At 48.5% G+C, this 14,280-nt stretch overlaps 2 protein-coding genes across 6 annotated transcripts in view; one reads left to right on the forward strand and one right to left on the reverse strand.

The window, feature by feature from the left end:
- Window positions 1-3,538: 3,538 nt before the first annotated feature.
- LOC117006779 lies at window positions 3,539-4,988 on the reverse strand. Of its 5 annotated transcripts, XM_033079379.2 has the most exons (3): window positions 4,690-4,988; window positions 4,595-4,645; window positions 3,539-4,506 (listed from the first exon to the last, which is right to left on the reverse strand). In XM_033079379.2, exons 1-3 carry the CDS (start codon window positions 4,974-4,976, stop codon window positions 3,861-3,863), a joined length of 984 nt encoding a protein of 327 aa, XP_032935270.1. In that variant the 5' UTR covers window positions 4,977-4,988; the 3' UTR covers window positions 3,539-3,860. The 5 variants fall into 5 exon arrangements, with proteins under 5 accessions (XP_032935270.1, XP_032935267.1, XP_032935266.1 ...); XM_033079376.2 differs by having other exon boundaries at window positions 3,539-4,859; window positions 4,911-4,988; XM_033079375.2 differs by having other exon boundaries at window positions 3,539-4,848; window positions 4,900-4,988.
- A 237-nt stretch (window positions 4,989-5,225) lies between these two features.
- The window catches only part of LOC117006774 (kazrin), a 213,560-nt gene continuing 204,505 nt past the window's right edge, over window positions 5,226-14,280 (forward strand). Inside the window, exon 1 of the mRNA XM_033079366.1 lies at window positions 5,226-5,486. Coding sequence (XP_032935257.1) covers window positions 5,369-5,486 — 118 coding nt within the window. The 5' untranslated portion in view covers window positions 5,226-5,368. The remainder of the gene's footprint in view (window positions 5,487-14,280) is intronic.

Raw genomic sequence — 14,280 nt, forward strand, 5'->3', positions numbered from 1 at the left:
CTCTTATATATTGAATTTTCCTGCAGCTGGAGTGTTCAACTGGCAGAACTGACCCACTCCCTGAACTTCTTTCTTGGGTTCCTCTGTCCTGTGCAGTGATTCAGGCTTGCCTGGGTGTATTGATTCAGGAATGTTCCTTAATTTGACCTTCAAGGGAAATCCTGCAGCACTCTGTCCTAGCAGAGTCTGTGTCTGAGTTCAGCTTCTCTTTGTGCCCAGCACCAACTGATTAGATCCTTTCAGAGCTGGTATTTCTTTTCTGAAAGAATATTTATATATTAATTAAGCCATACTAAAGCCTTACTTTGATAAACTACCCAAAATATTATCTAAGTCTTTAGGGCTTTTTCTTTCTGCACCACTTATGTCATTTTCTTCTGTGCCTTTCAAACTTTTTTTTTTGAAAGAATAAAACTCAACAAAACAAAATTGTCTTTCAGCCAAGAACTGCTGGATATGTAATCTGAAGGAAGGCAGAAATATGTTTAATTGCTGCCTCTGATGCCAAACCTTAAGTGCTTTTCTTCAAAGTGAATTCTACAAAATTCCATTTGCCTTGCATGACACAGGCATCAGAATTGCAGAAACCTTCCAGAGCTGATGTCAGTGGTCTGAGCAGGAATTATCACATCCATCCATCCCCTGCACCCAGCCAGTGATTCCACCAGCCCTCCTTGTGACACTGCTGTGCTGGAAGAAAATACAAAAATCCTTGGTTGCTATTTTTCCTGCCAGAGTCTCTGCCTTGCACCAGTGAAATTCTGATTTCTGACTCAAGAAATAAGTTCTCACCTGCTGCCATTCATAGCTGATGACATCTCATTAAGGATAATTTCTGAATATTCTCTCCTGAGCCCTCCCCCTTTCCCAAATCCTTGGTTACAAAGAACATTGTAGGGATGACCCCATTTCCCACAGGGTATTTCTGGAGCTGTGAAGTGCCACAGCAATGAAACGTCTGTTCTCATGATGCAATGACTTCAGCAGAGTTTCTCCTCTCCCTTTCATGCATTTCCTGTGGCACATTGTTGTGTGTTCAGTGGGATAATTGGGTATGGAGAGAGGCAGATCTGCTCTGAGCTCATTCTCTCTCCTGTCCCTGTGTGACCTGTGCCTGTGCTGCTGCCAGCAGGGGCTGGGGGAGCACAGAGCCTCTCCCTGGGCATTTTGGGGAGAAAATGAACTGCTACAGCCCCGTGAAATGACCTGGGGAGGTCTCTCAGCAGCCACTCTGGGCAAGGCCCTCTCCAAGTGCATTAATGGACTTTTTCTGGCTCTTGGCTTGCTGGTAATTCAGCTGTGATGTTTTTAAAGTGCTTGTGTTGCTGCATCTGGGTAAATCTGCTCATGAGCAAATCTGGCTCCAGCAGAGGAGTCCTTGCAGAAAAATCTCCCCTCAGTGAGGGGCAGGGGTTGATTTTGCTCTCCTTTCACCTTCCTCCCACATTTCCACAGATCTCATTCACTGTGTGCAAACACAGCTCCTCTAATCTGAGCTCCAGCATCTTTAACAAGGGGCACATCACTCTCATTATTCCTAAACTCATTTATTTCCTTTTCACCTAGAAAGAGAATCTCTGAGTCAGGTTATGTGTTCTGTCAGTGGTTATTTCCTGTGCAGGGTCAGTGGCTGCAGCTGATGGAGTTCACAATGGCCCCAGCAGAACTGGGAGACCTTAAGGAGCTTTGTACATGGTAAACAGATCCCAGGGGGTTGTGGTGAGCACAGAAACCCAGAGGATGAAACCTGGCATCGGGTCATGTGTGAGAACACAGGTGTCAGCTGGGAGGAAAATCCAGGTGAGCTGCAGTGAGGTGGAAAATGTCATTTCTGTACCTCAGGGAGGGATATTTCCTGGGAGCAGAATGTACTGAGCTGAACTGAGCGTTCCCTGGAGTGTGTCCAGAGGGAAGGGAAGGCACTGCTGGGCTCTCTGCTCCCAGCTCACCAGAGAGAAGGTGGAGATGCTGAGCAGGGACCCTCCCAGACCAGCCCAAGGAAGAGGCCTTGCTGTCCCTTTCAGGTTTTTAGGGCCATGGAGGAACAGCAAACAGCCTCCAACAGCTCCCACCCCACTCCTCATCCCAGAGTGCCCCCTCCAGTGACACATCCTCAGCAGAGCACAGGTTTTCTGAGATTATTGGGTTGCTTTGGTGCTTAAGAACCTCCAGTGCACCCTCCTAATGCACAATGGAATTGGAGAGGAGGGAAAAATACGTCTGTGATTTCACCTGCAACACTAAAACCCCTGATGTCTCAAAGTTGGCAAAGTTTTGCTAAGGAGATAGAGATAAAGGGTTTGCAGGTAGCCTCTTGCATAATTTTATTTTCTCTTTTCTTTTTCCTAAATTGTGCTTTAATATTTCAGAGCTGGATGCAGCTCTGCAGTGGATTCTGCAGATAAGTTACCAAACTCTGGGAGGATTTTGTGGGACATGGGCAGAGAGAGCAACAGCACAGTTAGGGGAGGAAGAAAACATCATCTGAATGCTGAAGACACATGGACCAAATAAATGGCCCAATTTTTGCTTTCCTCCATGAGACAGATGAGAAGGTCAAGGTGAATCTCTTGTTCCTTGTTCCTTTAGTGAAATAAACACACAAAATACTCTCTGGTCTGTTGGTTTGGACTCTGCCAAAGATAATCTGAGCACAAAATCATATAAATCATAGAATCCTAGAGCAGTAAAAGGATGTTTAAAGGACATCTACTCCAACCTCCTGCCGTGAGCAGAGACATCTCCAACTTCATTAAACTGCCCAGAGCCCCTCCAGCCTGCCCTTGAATCTTCCAGGGATGGGGCAGCCTCAGCTCCTCTGGGCAGCTGTGCCAGGGCTTCTCCAGCCTCACTGCAAAATATTTATTCCTTAAATTGATGTAATATCTGGGGGAGCAAACACAGTAAACCGACCCAGCTGGGATTTTGTGTACAGACCACGAGATGTGACTTCAATTCCTGCTGTTCAGAATTTTCCAGGTGTTCTTGGCCTCTCTCAGATCATCATCCTGCCTGCCCCGGCTTTGGTTCTACCTGCAGGTCCCTCTTATTCCTTGCCCTGGGCTTTCTGCTGCTGTGATCTGACAGTTCCGAATTTCCTCCTGTGTTTTCCCAGCCATGCCGTCACATTTCTTCCCAGCAGACTTCCCCAAAAAAAGCTCTGATGACTCACGGACGGCAGATTCATGCAGAGCTCCCGGAGTCAGCATCCTTTGCATCGGCAGAGGGAGTTTTTCAAATAAAGATGAATCAGCGCTGTCAGACTTTGCAGGGAGTTAACTCTTGGCCCCTTTTCCCTGGAAACAGCCCAGGCTGGAATTCCTGCGGGATGCGGAGCCACGGGCAGGTTTGGGAGCGTCTGTTCCCCCTTCCCTGGAGCATCCTGGCGGGCAGGAGAGGGTTAATGTGGGTGGGAGAGGGTTAATGTGGGTGGGAGGGGGTTAATGTAGCCAGGAGGGGATTGAGGTAGACAGGAGGGGATTGAGGCAACCAGGAGAGGGTTAATGTGGGTGGGAGAGGGTTAATGTGGGTGGGAGGGGGTTAATGCAGCCAGGAGAGGATTGAGGCAGACAGGAGAGGGTTAATGCAGAAAGGAGAGGGTTAATGCAGCCAGGAGGGGATTAGTGCAGCCAGGAAAGGGTTAATGCAGCCGGGAGGGGATTGAGGCAGCCAGGAGGAGGTTAATGCAGTCAGGAAAGGGTTATTGTAGCCGGAAGGGGGTTAATGCGGCAGGGAGGGGGTTAATGCAGCCAAGAGGGCATTAGTGCAGCCAGGAGGGGGTTAATGCCTCCAGGAAAGGGTTAATGCGGCCAGGAAAGGGTTAATACGGCCAGGAAAGGGTTAATGCAGCCAGGAAAGGGTTACTGCGGCAGGGAGGGGGTTAATGTGGCCGGTTCGTCGCTCCCTGCCCGGGCTGGCATCACCGAGCGCCTCCGGAGCGCTCCGGGAGCGGCGCTGGATGCGGAGGAGGAGGAGGAGGAGGAGGAGGAGGAGGCAGCACTGCAGCAGGGCAGGGGATGCTCCGAGCCCGGCTCCGGCTCCTCCCCCGCCACCGAGCCGGGGCCAGGGCAGCGGGCTCTGGGCAGGGACAGGAGCGGGGGGGATGGCGAGAGCCCCCGAGCCCGGCCCGCAGCCTGGGGAGGGCTCCGGTGAGCTCTGAGCCCTGCGGACAGAAATCCTGAGCTCTGAGCCCTGCGGACAGAGATCCTGAGCCCTGAGCCCTGCGGACAGAAACCCTGAGCCCTGCGGACAGAGATCCATCCTGCCAGACTCAGCATTCCCCGGTGCTGAACTCTACAGACAGGGATCCTGAGCTCTGAGCCCTGCGGACAGAGATCCTGAGCTCTGAGCCCTGCGGACAGGGATCCATCCTGCCGGAGCCCGGGATCTCCGGTACTGAACCCTCTGGACAGGGATCCTGAGCTCTGAACCCTACGGACAGGGATCCATCCTGTCGGAGCTCCAGCATCCCCCGGTGCTGAACCCCACGGACAGAGATCCTGAGCTCTGAGCTCTGCGGACAGAGATCCATCCTGCCGGGGCTCGGGATTCCCCGGTGCTGAGCTCTGAACCCTACGGGCAGGGATCCTGAGCCCTGCGGACAGGGATCCATCCTGCCGGGGTCCAGCATCCCCAGTGCTGAGCCCTGAACCCCACGGACAGAGATCCTGAGCCCCACGGACAGGGATCCTGAATCCCACGGACAGGGATCCTGAGCCCTGAACCCCACGGACAGAGATCCTGAACCCCACGGACAGGGATCCTGAGCTCTGAACCCCACGGACAGGGATCCTGAACCCCACGGACAGGGATCCTGAACCCCACGGACAGGGATTCTGAGCTCTGAACCCCACGGACAGGGATCCTGAGCCCTGAACCCCACGGACAGGGATCCTGAACCCCACGGACAGGGATCGATCCTGCCGGAGCTCAGCATCCCCGGTGCCCTCCCCGCTGCAAGGACGGCGGCTCCGCATCCCGGCGAGGCAGAGCTCCCCTGCTCCTGGAGATGTGTCCGGGCTCACAAGGCAGCAGCTGGGTTTGGGAATCTCGGGAGAAGAGAAGAGCCCCGTGACTCTGCTGTGACCATGGCAGGTACCCCAGGAGGGGCCGGTCCTCAGTGCCTGGCGCCGATTTGTGCCTGAAGCCAGCAGACCTGCCCAGGACTCAGGAGATCCTCCCGGGAGAGCACAGACATTGGGTTTGCTCCATGCAAACGCTGCTGCCAGCCCGGTAAAACCGTGTGCTGCTCTCTCCCTTGGCAGGAGCAGCCTGGCACCCCGAGGAGGGGCAGCACCGCTCCTGCCCGGGTGTCCCCTCCCGAGGATCCGGGGGGCACAGGGGGGCTCCGAGCTCGGGGCTCTGCTCCATGACCAACACCCAGGACTGCAGGGAAGCCATGGACTCACCCCCGGCCAGCTCCAGCCCTGCAGGGCCTGTCACCTTCTCCCAGGTGTTTGGGCAGCAGTGCCAGCTCATGGAGGCAGGTAAGAGAGGAACGTGCCCAGGCACCACCTCGGCATCCCACATCCCCTTTGCAATGTCCTTGCTGTCCCTTTGCTGCTCTGTTTCTCAAGTTCTTCCCTAAAATCTGGGAAAGTTGGGGTGGTCGCTTTTGCATTTGCAGAACTATCCCCAAAACCACTCAGAAGCTTTGTGCCCAATCATTTACCAACAAGGTAAATGATAAATAAAGGGCTGGGGTGGCTCTGTGGGTTTGGGTAACACGGGCTGGAACAAGCTGCTCTTTCCCTGCTGGTGGAAGTTTCCCTTGGATGTGAACAGAACATGTGTGGTGCTTTTTGCATTTCAAAATAAGGACATTCTAAGTGGAGGCTGATTTGCTGCAGCATGTGGATATCTGCTTTGGTATTCAGCTCTGTGAAGGACAAAGTGGGATTTTCCATGGCTGTTTGTGTTTCTGTAGCACCTGGGAGCTCTGCTCCTTTTCCCAGGTGTTTTCATACATTCCCAACTCTCTACACATGGGCCTGGCTATTTCTTATCTGTGCCTTTTGGCTGTTAAATAGGTGGTGTGTAACATGACTAATCCAAAATTTTCCATGTCTGCCTCTTGCTCCTCACAGGTGCTCAGAAGCACCAGCCCATGAGCTGGGCACTCACATCCCCCTTCACCTGCTTCCCCAGGTCTGAGATTGGATAAGGGATTTTACAAAATTTACTCCTGTTTTCCTGTCCTCACTGACAGGTAGCTCTGAGGAAGGGTGTGTTTGTTTACTCAGAGCCATGGAGAAACCTGGCTGTCTGCAGTGATGCCATAACAACACTTGCTCTGAATTTTTAGGGCTTGTTTTCCTCAGATCTACTGGTACTGTTTGTGCTGGTATTGTGGTAAATTTGTCCTGCAAAGTGTCCCATCCTTTTTCCTTCTCTTTTCTCTCTCTTCTAGTAGCCAGTTCTGTAACTGATGATGTTTGGATTGCATGTTTCTACTTCTGTGCTGACATTAAAAATATTAAAGTATTAGAGTTTCCTGCGGGTCTCTGTGGGATTTCTGCTCTGCCTCTCGAACTTTCACAGGTAGAGCTGGGAGGATGACTCATTAGGAGACTAATTAGCTGGCTGCTACTCAGTTAATCAAGCTTGAGATGATGCTGCTGCCTCCAAGATAATGTCAGGCAGATCTTCGAGAGGGTTTGGTATTAAACTTTCCTATTGCATGTCCTGGGGTCAGTCCAAAGGCTGTGGATCCATTGTGTCACCCAAAGGAGAGATGTAGGAGACAGCTCTGATTCTGGGTGAGCAGTTGGTTTCCCAAATTAATGAGACCAATTGGTGGGAAAACAAAGGTGGTAGTTTTAGTTTGGTTTGTTCTCCTTTCCCTTTCTTAGGGGGAAATGCCCCAAAAGGAAATCTGTGACTTCTGGGTTTTCAAATCCTTCCTTAGTCAGTCAAGCAGAAGATTTCTTCACTCTGGTGGATCATCTTGGTAGGATTTTCTAGGTGATTTCTCAGGAATGAGGTGGGATGTCAGGCTGGCTGCCATGGGTGTCAGTGACATCCACAGGGACTCCAGCAGGTCATGTGTGCTCCTGTGAGTTTTGTGCCCTTACAGCAGTGACCATGCACAGCCAGCACTCCTGAGAGCAGAACTGCAGCTCAGTGTCTGTGTGTGTCTGTGTCCATAGGGCAGGAAGGATGGCCTGAGGTGGGAGGGATGCAGGTTTGGGACACCAAGCTCTGGTGCCTCCCTGGTGTCCTTGTCACTGAGCTGACATTTGGGACAAGCCCCCAAAGGTCTGTGTCGAGCAGGGCTGTGCAAACACCTTTGCAACCCAGAGAACCAGACCTTGCCCCTGTGATTCCCCTCAACAACAACCTCTGAGGGGTTGTTCTGACCCAAACAGTCCAGATCTCCCAAGAAAGATTTGTGGATGCCCAGTCCCCATCATTGCCATCGGTGACATTTGGGCTCATAATAACACAGGGATGTGCTTGAATGAGAAAGGTGCTGGCCTTAATTAAATGTCAGATTTTGTGCCTGGAGAATTGCCAAGCTTGAGATAGATCACAGGCTTGACAGCACTCTTTGATGTACCACCTGCAATGATCTCGTGGTTTTTACAGCTCCTGGGCTGTAGGGACACTTCTCCTCCAGAGCAATGTGAGAATAGCTGGGCTCTGCTTGCAAAGTGCGTCAGGTTGTGGGGAGCATTATCTGAGAAACCAGAGGGTGTGATGCTCCCTGCAAACACAGCCCCTTCTTCCAGTGCTGTTCTTCAGTAACTTGCTCTGAAAACCAAATACTGAATGTTTGGAAGTCAGCCTTCCCCTTGCCAGCTGCCCCTCGTTCCCATGATAAAAGACTTGGAAAGTTGGGGGTTTTGTGCAGCTGATTCTGCTCAGTTGGCTGATTGTTCAATCTCTTTTGGAGATTTCAGCAATGCCAGTGTCAGGCTGAGTGTGCTGCCCATGCCAGCCCTGCCTCACCCTTGCACAGGTCCCTGCTCTGTGTTTAACCTCTGCAGCAGCATTTGCTGGCACAGCCCATGGGATGCTCTTTGGAAAGTTATTTTTCTGCCTTCCCATTTTATTCTTTTCCTCACCAGTTTACTGCAGCTCCCTGGCTCAGTTTTTGGGGTGCTCCTGGTGATCCCCTGGGAGCAGAGGGGGTGGGAAGGCTGCAGCTCCCCCCTAAGAGCTCACTGACAAAACTCCAGTGTCCCAAGGCAGTAAATCCTCACTGTTACAGGATTTAAATTTGGCTGATGCCTGAAAGATCTGTCATTGTCACCTGGGGACATGGTCACCTTTAGAGGGAGTGTAATTCCCAAAGGGGGCTGTAATTCCTGCCTGGGATCACTCAGGGAATAAGATTTTTGTTTTCCTTGGCAAGCCATGCAGGGTGGGTGATGTTTTGCCTTTTCCAGCCTGACTACAAGGCTGCTGATTTCCAAAAGGAGTAATTGGGAAAGAGGCTGGCTTCTCAGCCCCATCCTAAATCTTCTGATCCCAGAAGAAATTCATGCTGCCAGGCACTGCTGGTCTTGCTTGAAGCACAAGTTTGAATCTGGCACAGGTTTGTGCTGTAAATTTTGCTAATACCCAAATGAAAGACTCTAGTTGTTCATTTTAGAAAGGAAAAAAAAAACCAAAACAAAAAAGCCTGAAGGATTTATGATTGTCACTACCAAACTTTAAAATGAGGGTTACTAAGAATTTGAAGAGTATTTCCCATCTGATCTCCCATGAAATATTGAATATGTGGTGTGAGACCTGATCTCCAGGAGAGCTGAATGCTCTCTGGAAGAATTAGGCTTAGTAGAGAAACCATTTATTTTATACATGGGCAAATTCCAAGCAATTTGTTTGGCATATTGCAGTTTTCTGGACTTAGGGCCATGCATTATTTCCTGACTCACTGCTCCATTAGAGCAATTTTCATTTTCTGGCAATTCCTTGGCTCTCAGATGCTGCTGATTTGTTAGGCTTCCAATACTTCTTCTTTATATCTTGCCAGTTATTTTTCCATTGGTTATGAAATAGGGAACTTGATTCAAGATGTGGCCAGAATGAACAAGAAAGTAATTTGAAAATCATCCCAACCTTAGGATTTTGCAGTGAATCTCTTCCACATTGTGTTTCCATTACATAAATATTATCCATTACATGATTCTGGATTCCACTCTGGGCTTTTTCACCCCCAGTAGAAAATTAAGGACATGATACAAAATTCTTAGGTGTTTTTCTATGGAAATTAATGTCATGTGGCTCAAAGATTTGCCTTTTCCCCTCTAGATCTGTAGTTTGTAGCTCTTGGTCCAGATCCTCTCGAGGGGAATGTGAGGTGAGATTGATGTGGCACTACTTCAGCAAAATATTTGTCATGCAGCATGAAATCCCTGGAATCTCACCTGGTCTGGCATCTTTTGCAAAGATTTTGTTTTGCAAACAAAGTATGGAATATGCAACATAGAACTCCTTCATCTAGTGCTTGAATATGGTTTTTAAACAAATAAAATAGTATTTTAAGAAGACCTGCTCTGTATCCCCCGTCTTTGGTGAAGGTTTGCTCAGGAGTTGGGCTCCTTGGAGCAGAGTTAAAATCTGATGGGTGTTAGATATGAAAAAAGTGATTAATGGGAAATTTTCAGCCCCTGATAAGATGTAGAAGAAAATCTCTGACCTTCTAAACTGAGGCTGAGATGAACATTTACCATCTGTGCTCTCTCATTTTGTACCCTTAAGTCCCTTGTGCATTTTCCCATGACTTAATTAAATCAAGCAGGATCTGGTTTCAAACCATTTACCTGGAGCTGAGGCAGAGCAGAGGTGATGCAGCTTCACCTCCATCCCACAGGTTGAGGGAGATGGCACAGAGTCCCTGGTTTGGGCTGGGAGGGGCTTTAAACCCATCTTGATCTCCAAGGGCTGGGACACCTTCCTCATCCCAGGATGGATTAATCCCAAAACCATGGTTATTTCTGCTCTGCCTTTCCTGCACAACCCCTCTTTGTGAGCTCAGGCTGCAGCTCAGAGCATCTGACAAACCTTCAGTGCCAGCTCCTCTTGCCTCAGCAGCTGAGAACAGCCAGCACAAAACCTGCTTGGATCAGTTGGTTTGGGGCACGTGGAATCGGGGCTGGGAATGTCTCTGGCACTCAGAGCATCAGGTTTCCTGCGTGCATTAGTCAGTAATAAATCTTTCATGGTAACAAGCTGTTTCATTTGCTCTCCCAGGAAGAGAGGGGGTGTTGGGGATGTTTTCAAACCTCGTTGCAGCAGCCTGGCTTAATTACTGTGCCTCAGGTTAGATTAGCTAGTTTTGGGAAAATAAGAAACTGGAGCAGGTGTCAGGTGGGTGAAGTGAGATGAGTTTGGTGATCCCAAAGAGTCTGGCTGTCCTGGGTGGGGACCCTGCTGAGGTGAGGCATCACTGACTGGTGATGATCAGGTGAAGAGTCATGGAATGTAAGCTTTCTTTTTGTCTCTGGCAGTTTTTTTACCAGGACCTGAGAGTGCTAATATTGATCAGCCATCTCTCAGGAGCTTACAGAGCCAGCAGAGAAAGACTGGAGGCCTTGCTTGTGTTCCACAAGAATCTTTATTTCATGCCAAGGGTGGTCGGGCAGGGATCCCCAAAGGGCAGACAGTTATATTTGTAGGTTTAGGGGGGATCCAAACTACAACCAATAAAAGTTTATACAAAAAACAGCATCCAGTCTAAATCCAAAGTTCCAGAGGTGAACTGACCAATTATACAAACTAATTTCTAACCAATTATCTTTCAAGGTGTTAGGAGAGTGACCAAATTCTTAAAGAGTTTGGCTCAGCCTTGGTATCTAGGAAAACCTTATCTATTCTAGAAAGTTCCAGGGGCCAGGGGAAGATGGCTTTGGAGGAATTGTATCATCCACAATGGAATGGTTTGGGTTGGAAGCGACTTTTAATCTCATCTCATTCCACCCCCTTCCACCATCCCAGGTCACCCAAGCCCTGTCCATCCTGGCCTTGGAGACTCCCAGGGCTGGGGCAGCCACAGCTTCTCTGGGCACCCTGTGCCAGGGCCTGCCCACCCTTTACAGGGCAGAATTTCCTCCATATATTTAACCCCAATGTTCCCTTCTCAGTTTGAACCCATTAATTCTTGTCCTGTCACTGCAGGTGGCACCCAAGGCTGTTGTGCTGGCCAGCACTGCAGACATTTGGAGGAGAAAGTTACTGACTGCAGCACTACAGAATGGACAATTTCTTTGTTTTGTCACATTTTGGGGTTGGGGATTTTCCTTTTACTAAGTCTGGCTGCTCTTTTAGTTTCTGTTCCCCGAGTAGAGCTGTGGTCTGGGTTTGTGTGCTGGTGTTGTCAGACTTCAGCAGCTCAAAAGCAAACACATAAATCTGTTCCCACCACTGTAGTGCCTGAGAATGTGTGGAATAAAATCCCTGAGTGTAGAATAAAATCTCTGCCAACTTTCTGTGCACGTTCCTGCCAGCCTGAATCACCCTGTGTGTTGGTGCAGAAAAAGGTGTCATTTTTGTCAAAACCAAACCCATTTTTCTGACATGACAAGAAATGTATCAGAAACAAACTGCTTGAGAGGCCCCTGGAGTTTTGTGTTTTCAAGAAGAACAGAATAATCTGATTCTCTCCAGGGCCAGCTCCAGCACTAGAAGGAAACATCATTTACCTCTTCCCAGAAAAGCAATGAGTAAAAATTCTCCTTGACAGGTGATGTGCTCCTGCCTGAGCTGAATAGATTCAGGGGTCTCAGAAATTAAATGGGAAGATCACTAATATTTTCCTTTTCTACCCAGTGGAATGGGCTGTTATTAGGGATAAAAAGAAGTGACATTTATCTCCCTCTTTTCACTTCATTAGGTAGGACTGTACTCCAGAGGAAAAGAGTGGATGGAGCCCACTTGCTGTCTGCAGCTTTTACTGCTCTACAATGTTCTTTTAACCATTGTTAAATGGTTGAAATGTTCTTTTAAACATTGTGCTGTTGTTGTTTGCCTGGGGAGCTTCACTGAGCCCTGAAGGGCAGAGGCACCACAGACAAGGACTTGCTAATGCTCTATAAATATCAACATGAAGTGCTTGAGAGAGCCACGGAGCAAAGTGGGGTGTAACAGCTTGGAAGTTTTGTTATCTCTGAGAGGATTTCCTGCTTTTATTTATTTCAGGCTGGAAAAGCTCCTGGGGGTTGCAGAGCCTGGCTGAGGGCACAGGGATCTCTTGGAGCGCAGAGGGGTTTCTGGGGTTTCAGACAGTCCTGAGGTGATGGATGCACTGCACCTGCCTGGAAGAGGGAAAAAAACCAGTATATTCCAAAAATGAGGGTGTGAGGAATGTGGGTATTAAAGAGATGGTAAAAGCTGGGCTGGAGCTGAATCCTCATTTCCTTGGTGGATCTGGTGCTTTAGTCCCCAGAGCAGCACCCAGGACTTGTGGGGTCTGGTTAAACCTGCAGCAGCATCTGGGAGCTGAGGTGCCCTGGGCTGAGCATCTGCATCCCCTGTGCTGGGTGGAAGCTCCTCTGCCACCCACCTTGTACCAGGGGGTGTGATTACAGTAATTTCACGATTACAAGCCGCACCATTTTGACTAAAATTTTGGTCCGAACCTGGAGTGCAGCTTATAATCAGGTGCAGCTTATATATGGACAAAGAATGAAAAGTTGCTGTTTTAGTTTGGAGGACAGGTGCCAGCTGAGAAAGGCAGGAGCTTCTCTTTGAAATGGAGAATGTAAACCCTCTCCCTCCAAATTTTTATAATTTTGAAATCAAGGGGCTCTCAGGCAAAGATATGGGAATTAGGAATAACAGTTCTTTACTAGGGAAATTAAAATAGAAATACAGCACTACAAAGAAACAAACCCCAAACCCTGACACAGTCAGAGTACAACCTGACACCCGTCAGTCAGGCAGGGTGTTGGCAGCAGTCCCATTCCATGGTGGCTGCATCCTCCTGCAGTGACAGATGTGGCTCAGTTGGAGCAGTGCTCCTGTACAAGGTGCAGTTTCCCTCCGGAGCTCCAGTGGTGATGTGGAGCAATCCCGTTTCCCTCTGGAGTCCAGTGGAGAAAGGGGCTCCCTTAGTGTCCCAAAACCTCTGTTTTTATCTTGGTAAGAAATGTTGGGCTCTTCCCCCTGGCTGGAGCAACTCCCAATGGGATGCAGTAATTTTATCAGTGCCACAGTGGGACTCAATGGCCATGAGCAGAAAATGACTGGCTGGAGGAAGGATGGGTTGTGAAAAGATAAAGAACAATGCCCTGCCTGGTTTCAATGGATGGCCCATTAGCAGAATATCTCCCGTGGAGATCAGGATCACTGCCCCACCCTCAACAGATGGAGATAGAACAGATACCTTTTATCACACTCTGTATTGGAACATGCGGTTTATAATCAGGTGTGGCTTATAATAGTGAAATTACTGTAATTGTTTAAAACCAGCCAGCACAGAGCAGCCACTGAGGGATGTATTATTCAGTGTGGAATTATGGAGATGTACCTACAGCTATTTATACAGTGCTCACCAGGAGGGGTTATTCTTAAAACAATAAGGAAAAGCTTTCCCCAAATATTCTGACTGCTACCAAGTATCTGAAAAAAAACAAAACAAAGCAAAACAAACCAACAACAGAAATATTGAACAGTATTTTTTGCATAAATTAAATATAATTTTTTCCCTGCCATCTCAACAGTCAGACTCCATTATCACAGCATCTGTACACGAAGCACTTGTGAGCTGATTTACTCCTGATTCAATGATGGGCAGTGTTCATCTGCCCTCCTGATGGACTCATTTGGTTTTGTTCAGCTCATGCTCATAGCAAAGTCTATGGATGGAATAATTCCTTGCAATTGCAACCCTCATGTTTTTATGACACCAAAATAATGAACTGCAAACATGCACATGATTACACTTGCAGCTACAAACAGGAATTAATTATTATTCTTTCTTTGGAGGTCTCAGAGGCAATTTTAATGGCCTGTGCATTTTTAGAATGGTAAAGAGGATGAAAGACATGAAGGAAAGCATTTGTCTTTGCTCTGGCTTTATCCAATTTTATGGTAGGTGGGAATTTTTGAGGATCGTGTAAGTGGATATTTTTCCTAAATTCTGATATGAAATAATGGAACTATTTTACTAGAACATATCCAGGAGTTTAACTGGTAAATCAGCTGAACAGGGTTGAGGTTCCTGCCCTTGTGCTGGGAAGACTCCAGATATGAGTCAAACAGGTTAAATCAAGATGTTTTAATCACTGTGAAGGGTTGGAGCTTCTTCCTCTGATTTTCACCCATGGGCAGATA

The sequence above is a fragment of the Catharus ustulatus genome, chromosome 24 (assembly GCF_009819885.2).
Source record: "Catharus ustulatus isolate bCatUst1 chromosome 24, bCatUst1.pri.v2, whole genome shotgun sequence".
Lineage (NCBI taxonomy): Eukaryota > Metazoa > Chordata > Aves > Passeriformes > Turdidae > Catharus > Catharus ustulatus.

What these genes read in the sequence shown, in the direction of transcription:
- LOC117006779 (XM_033079376.2), bottom strand. Translation starts at nt 4,976, where the DNA reads ATGCGGAGCCGCCGTCCTTGCAGCGGGGAGGGCACCGGGGATGCTGAG. An exon ending in AGCTCCGGCAGGATCGATCC is followed by an intron (nt 4,860 to 4,910) that starts CTGTCCGTGGGG and finishes GGCTCAGGATCC; the next exon opens with CTGTCCGTGGGGTTCAGAGC.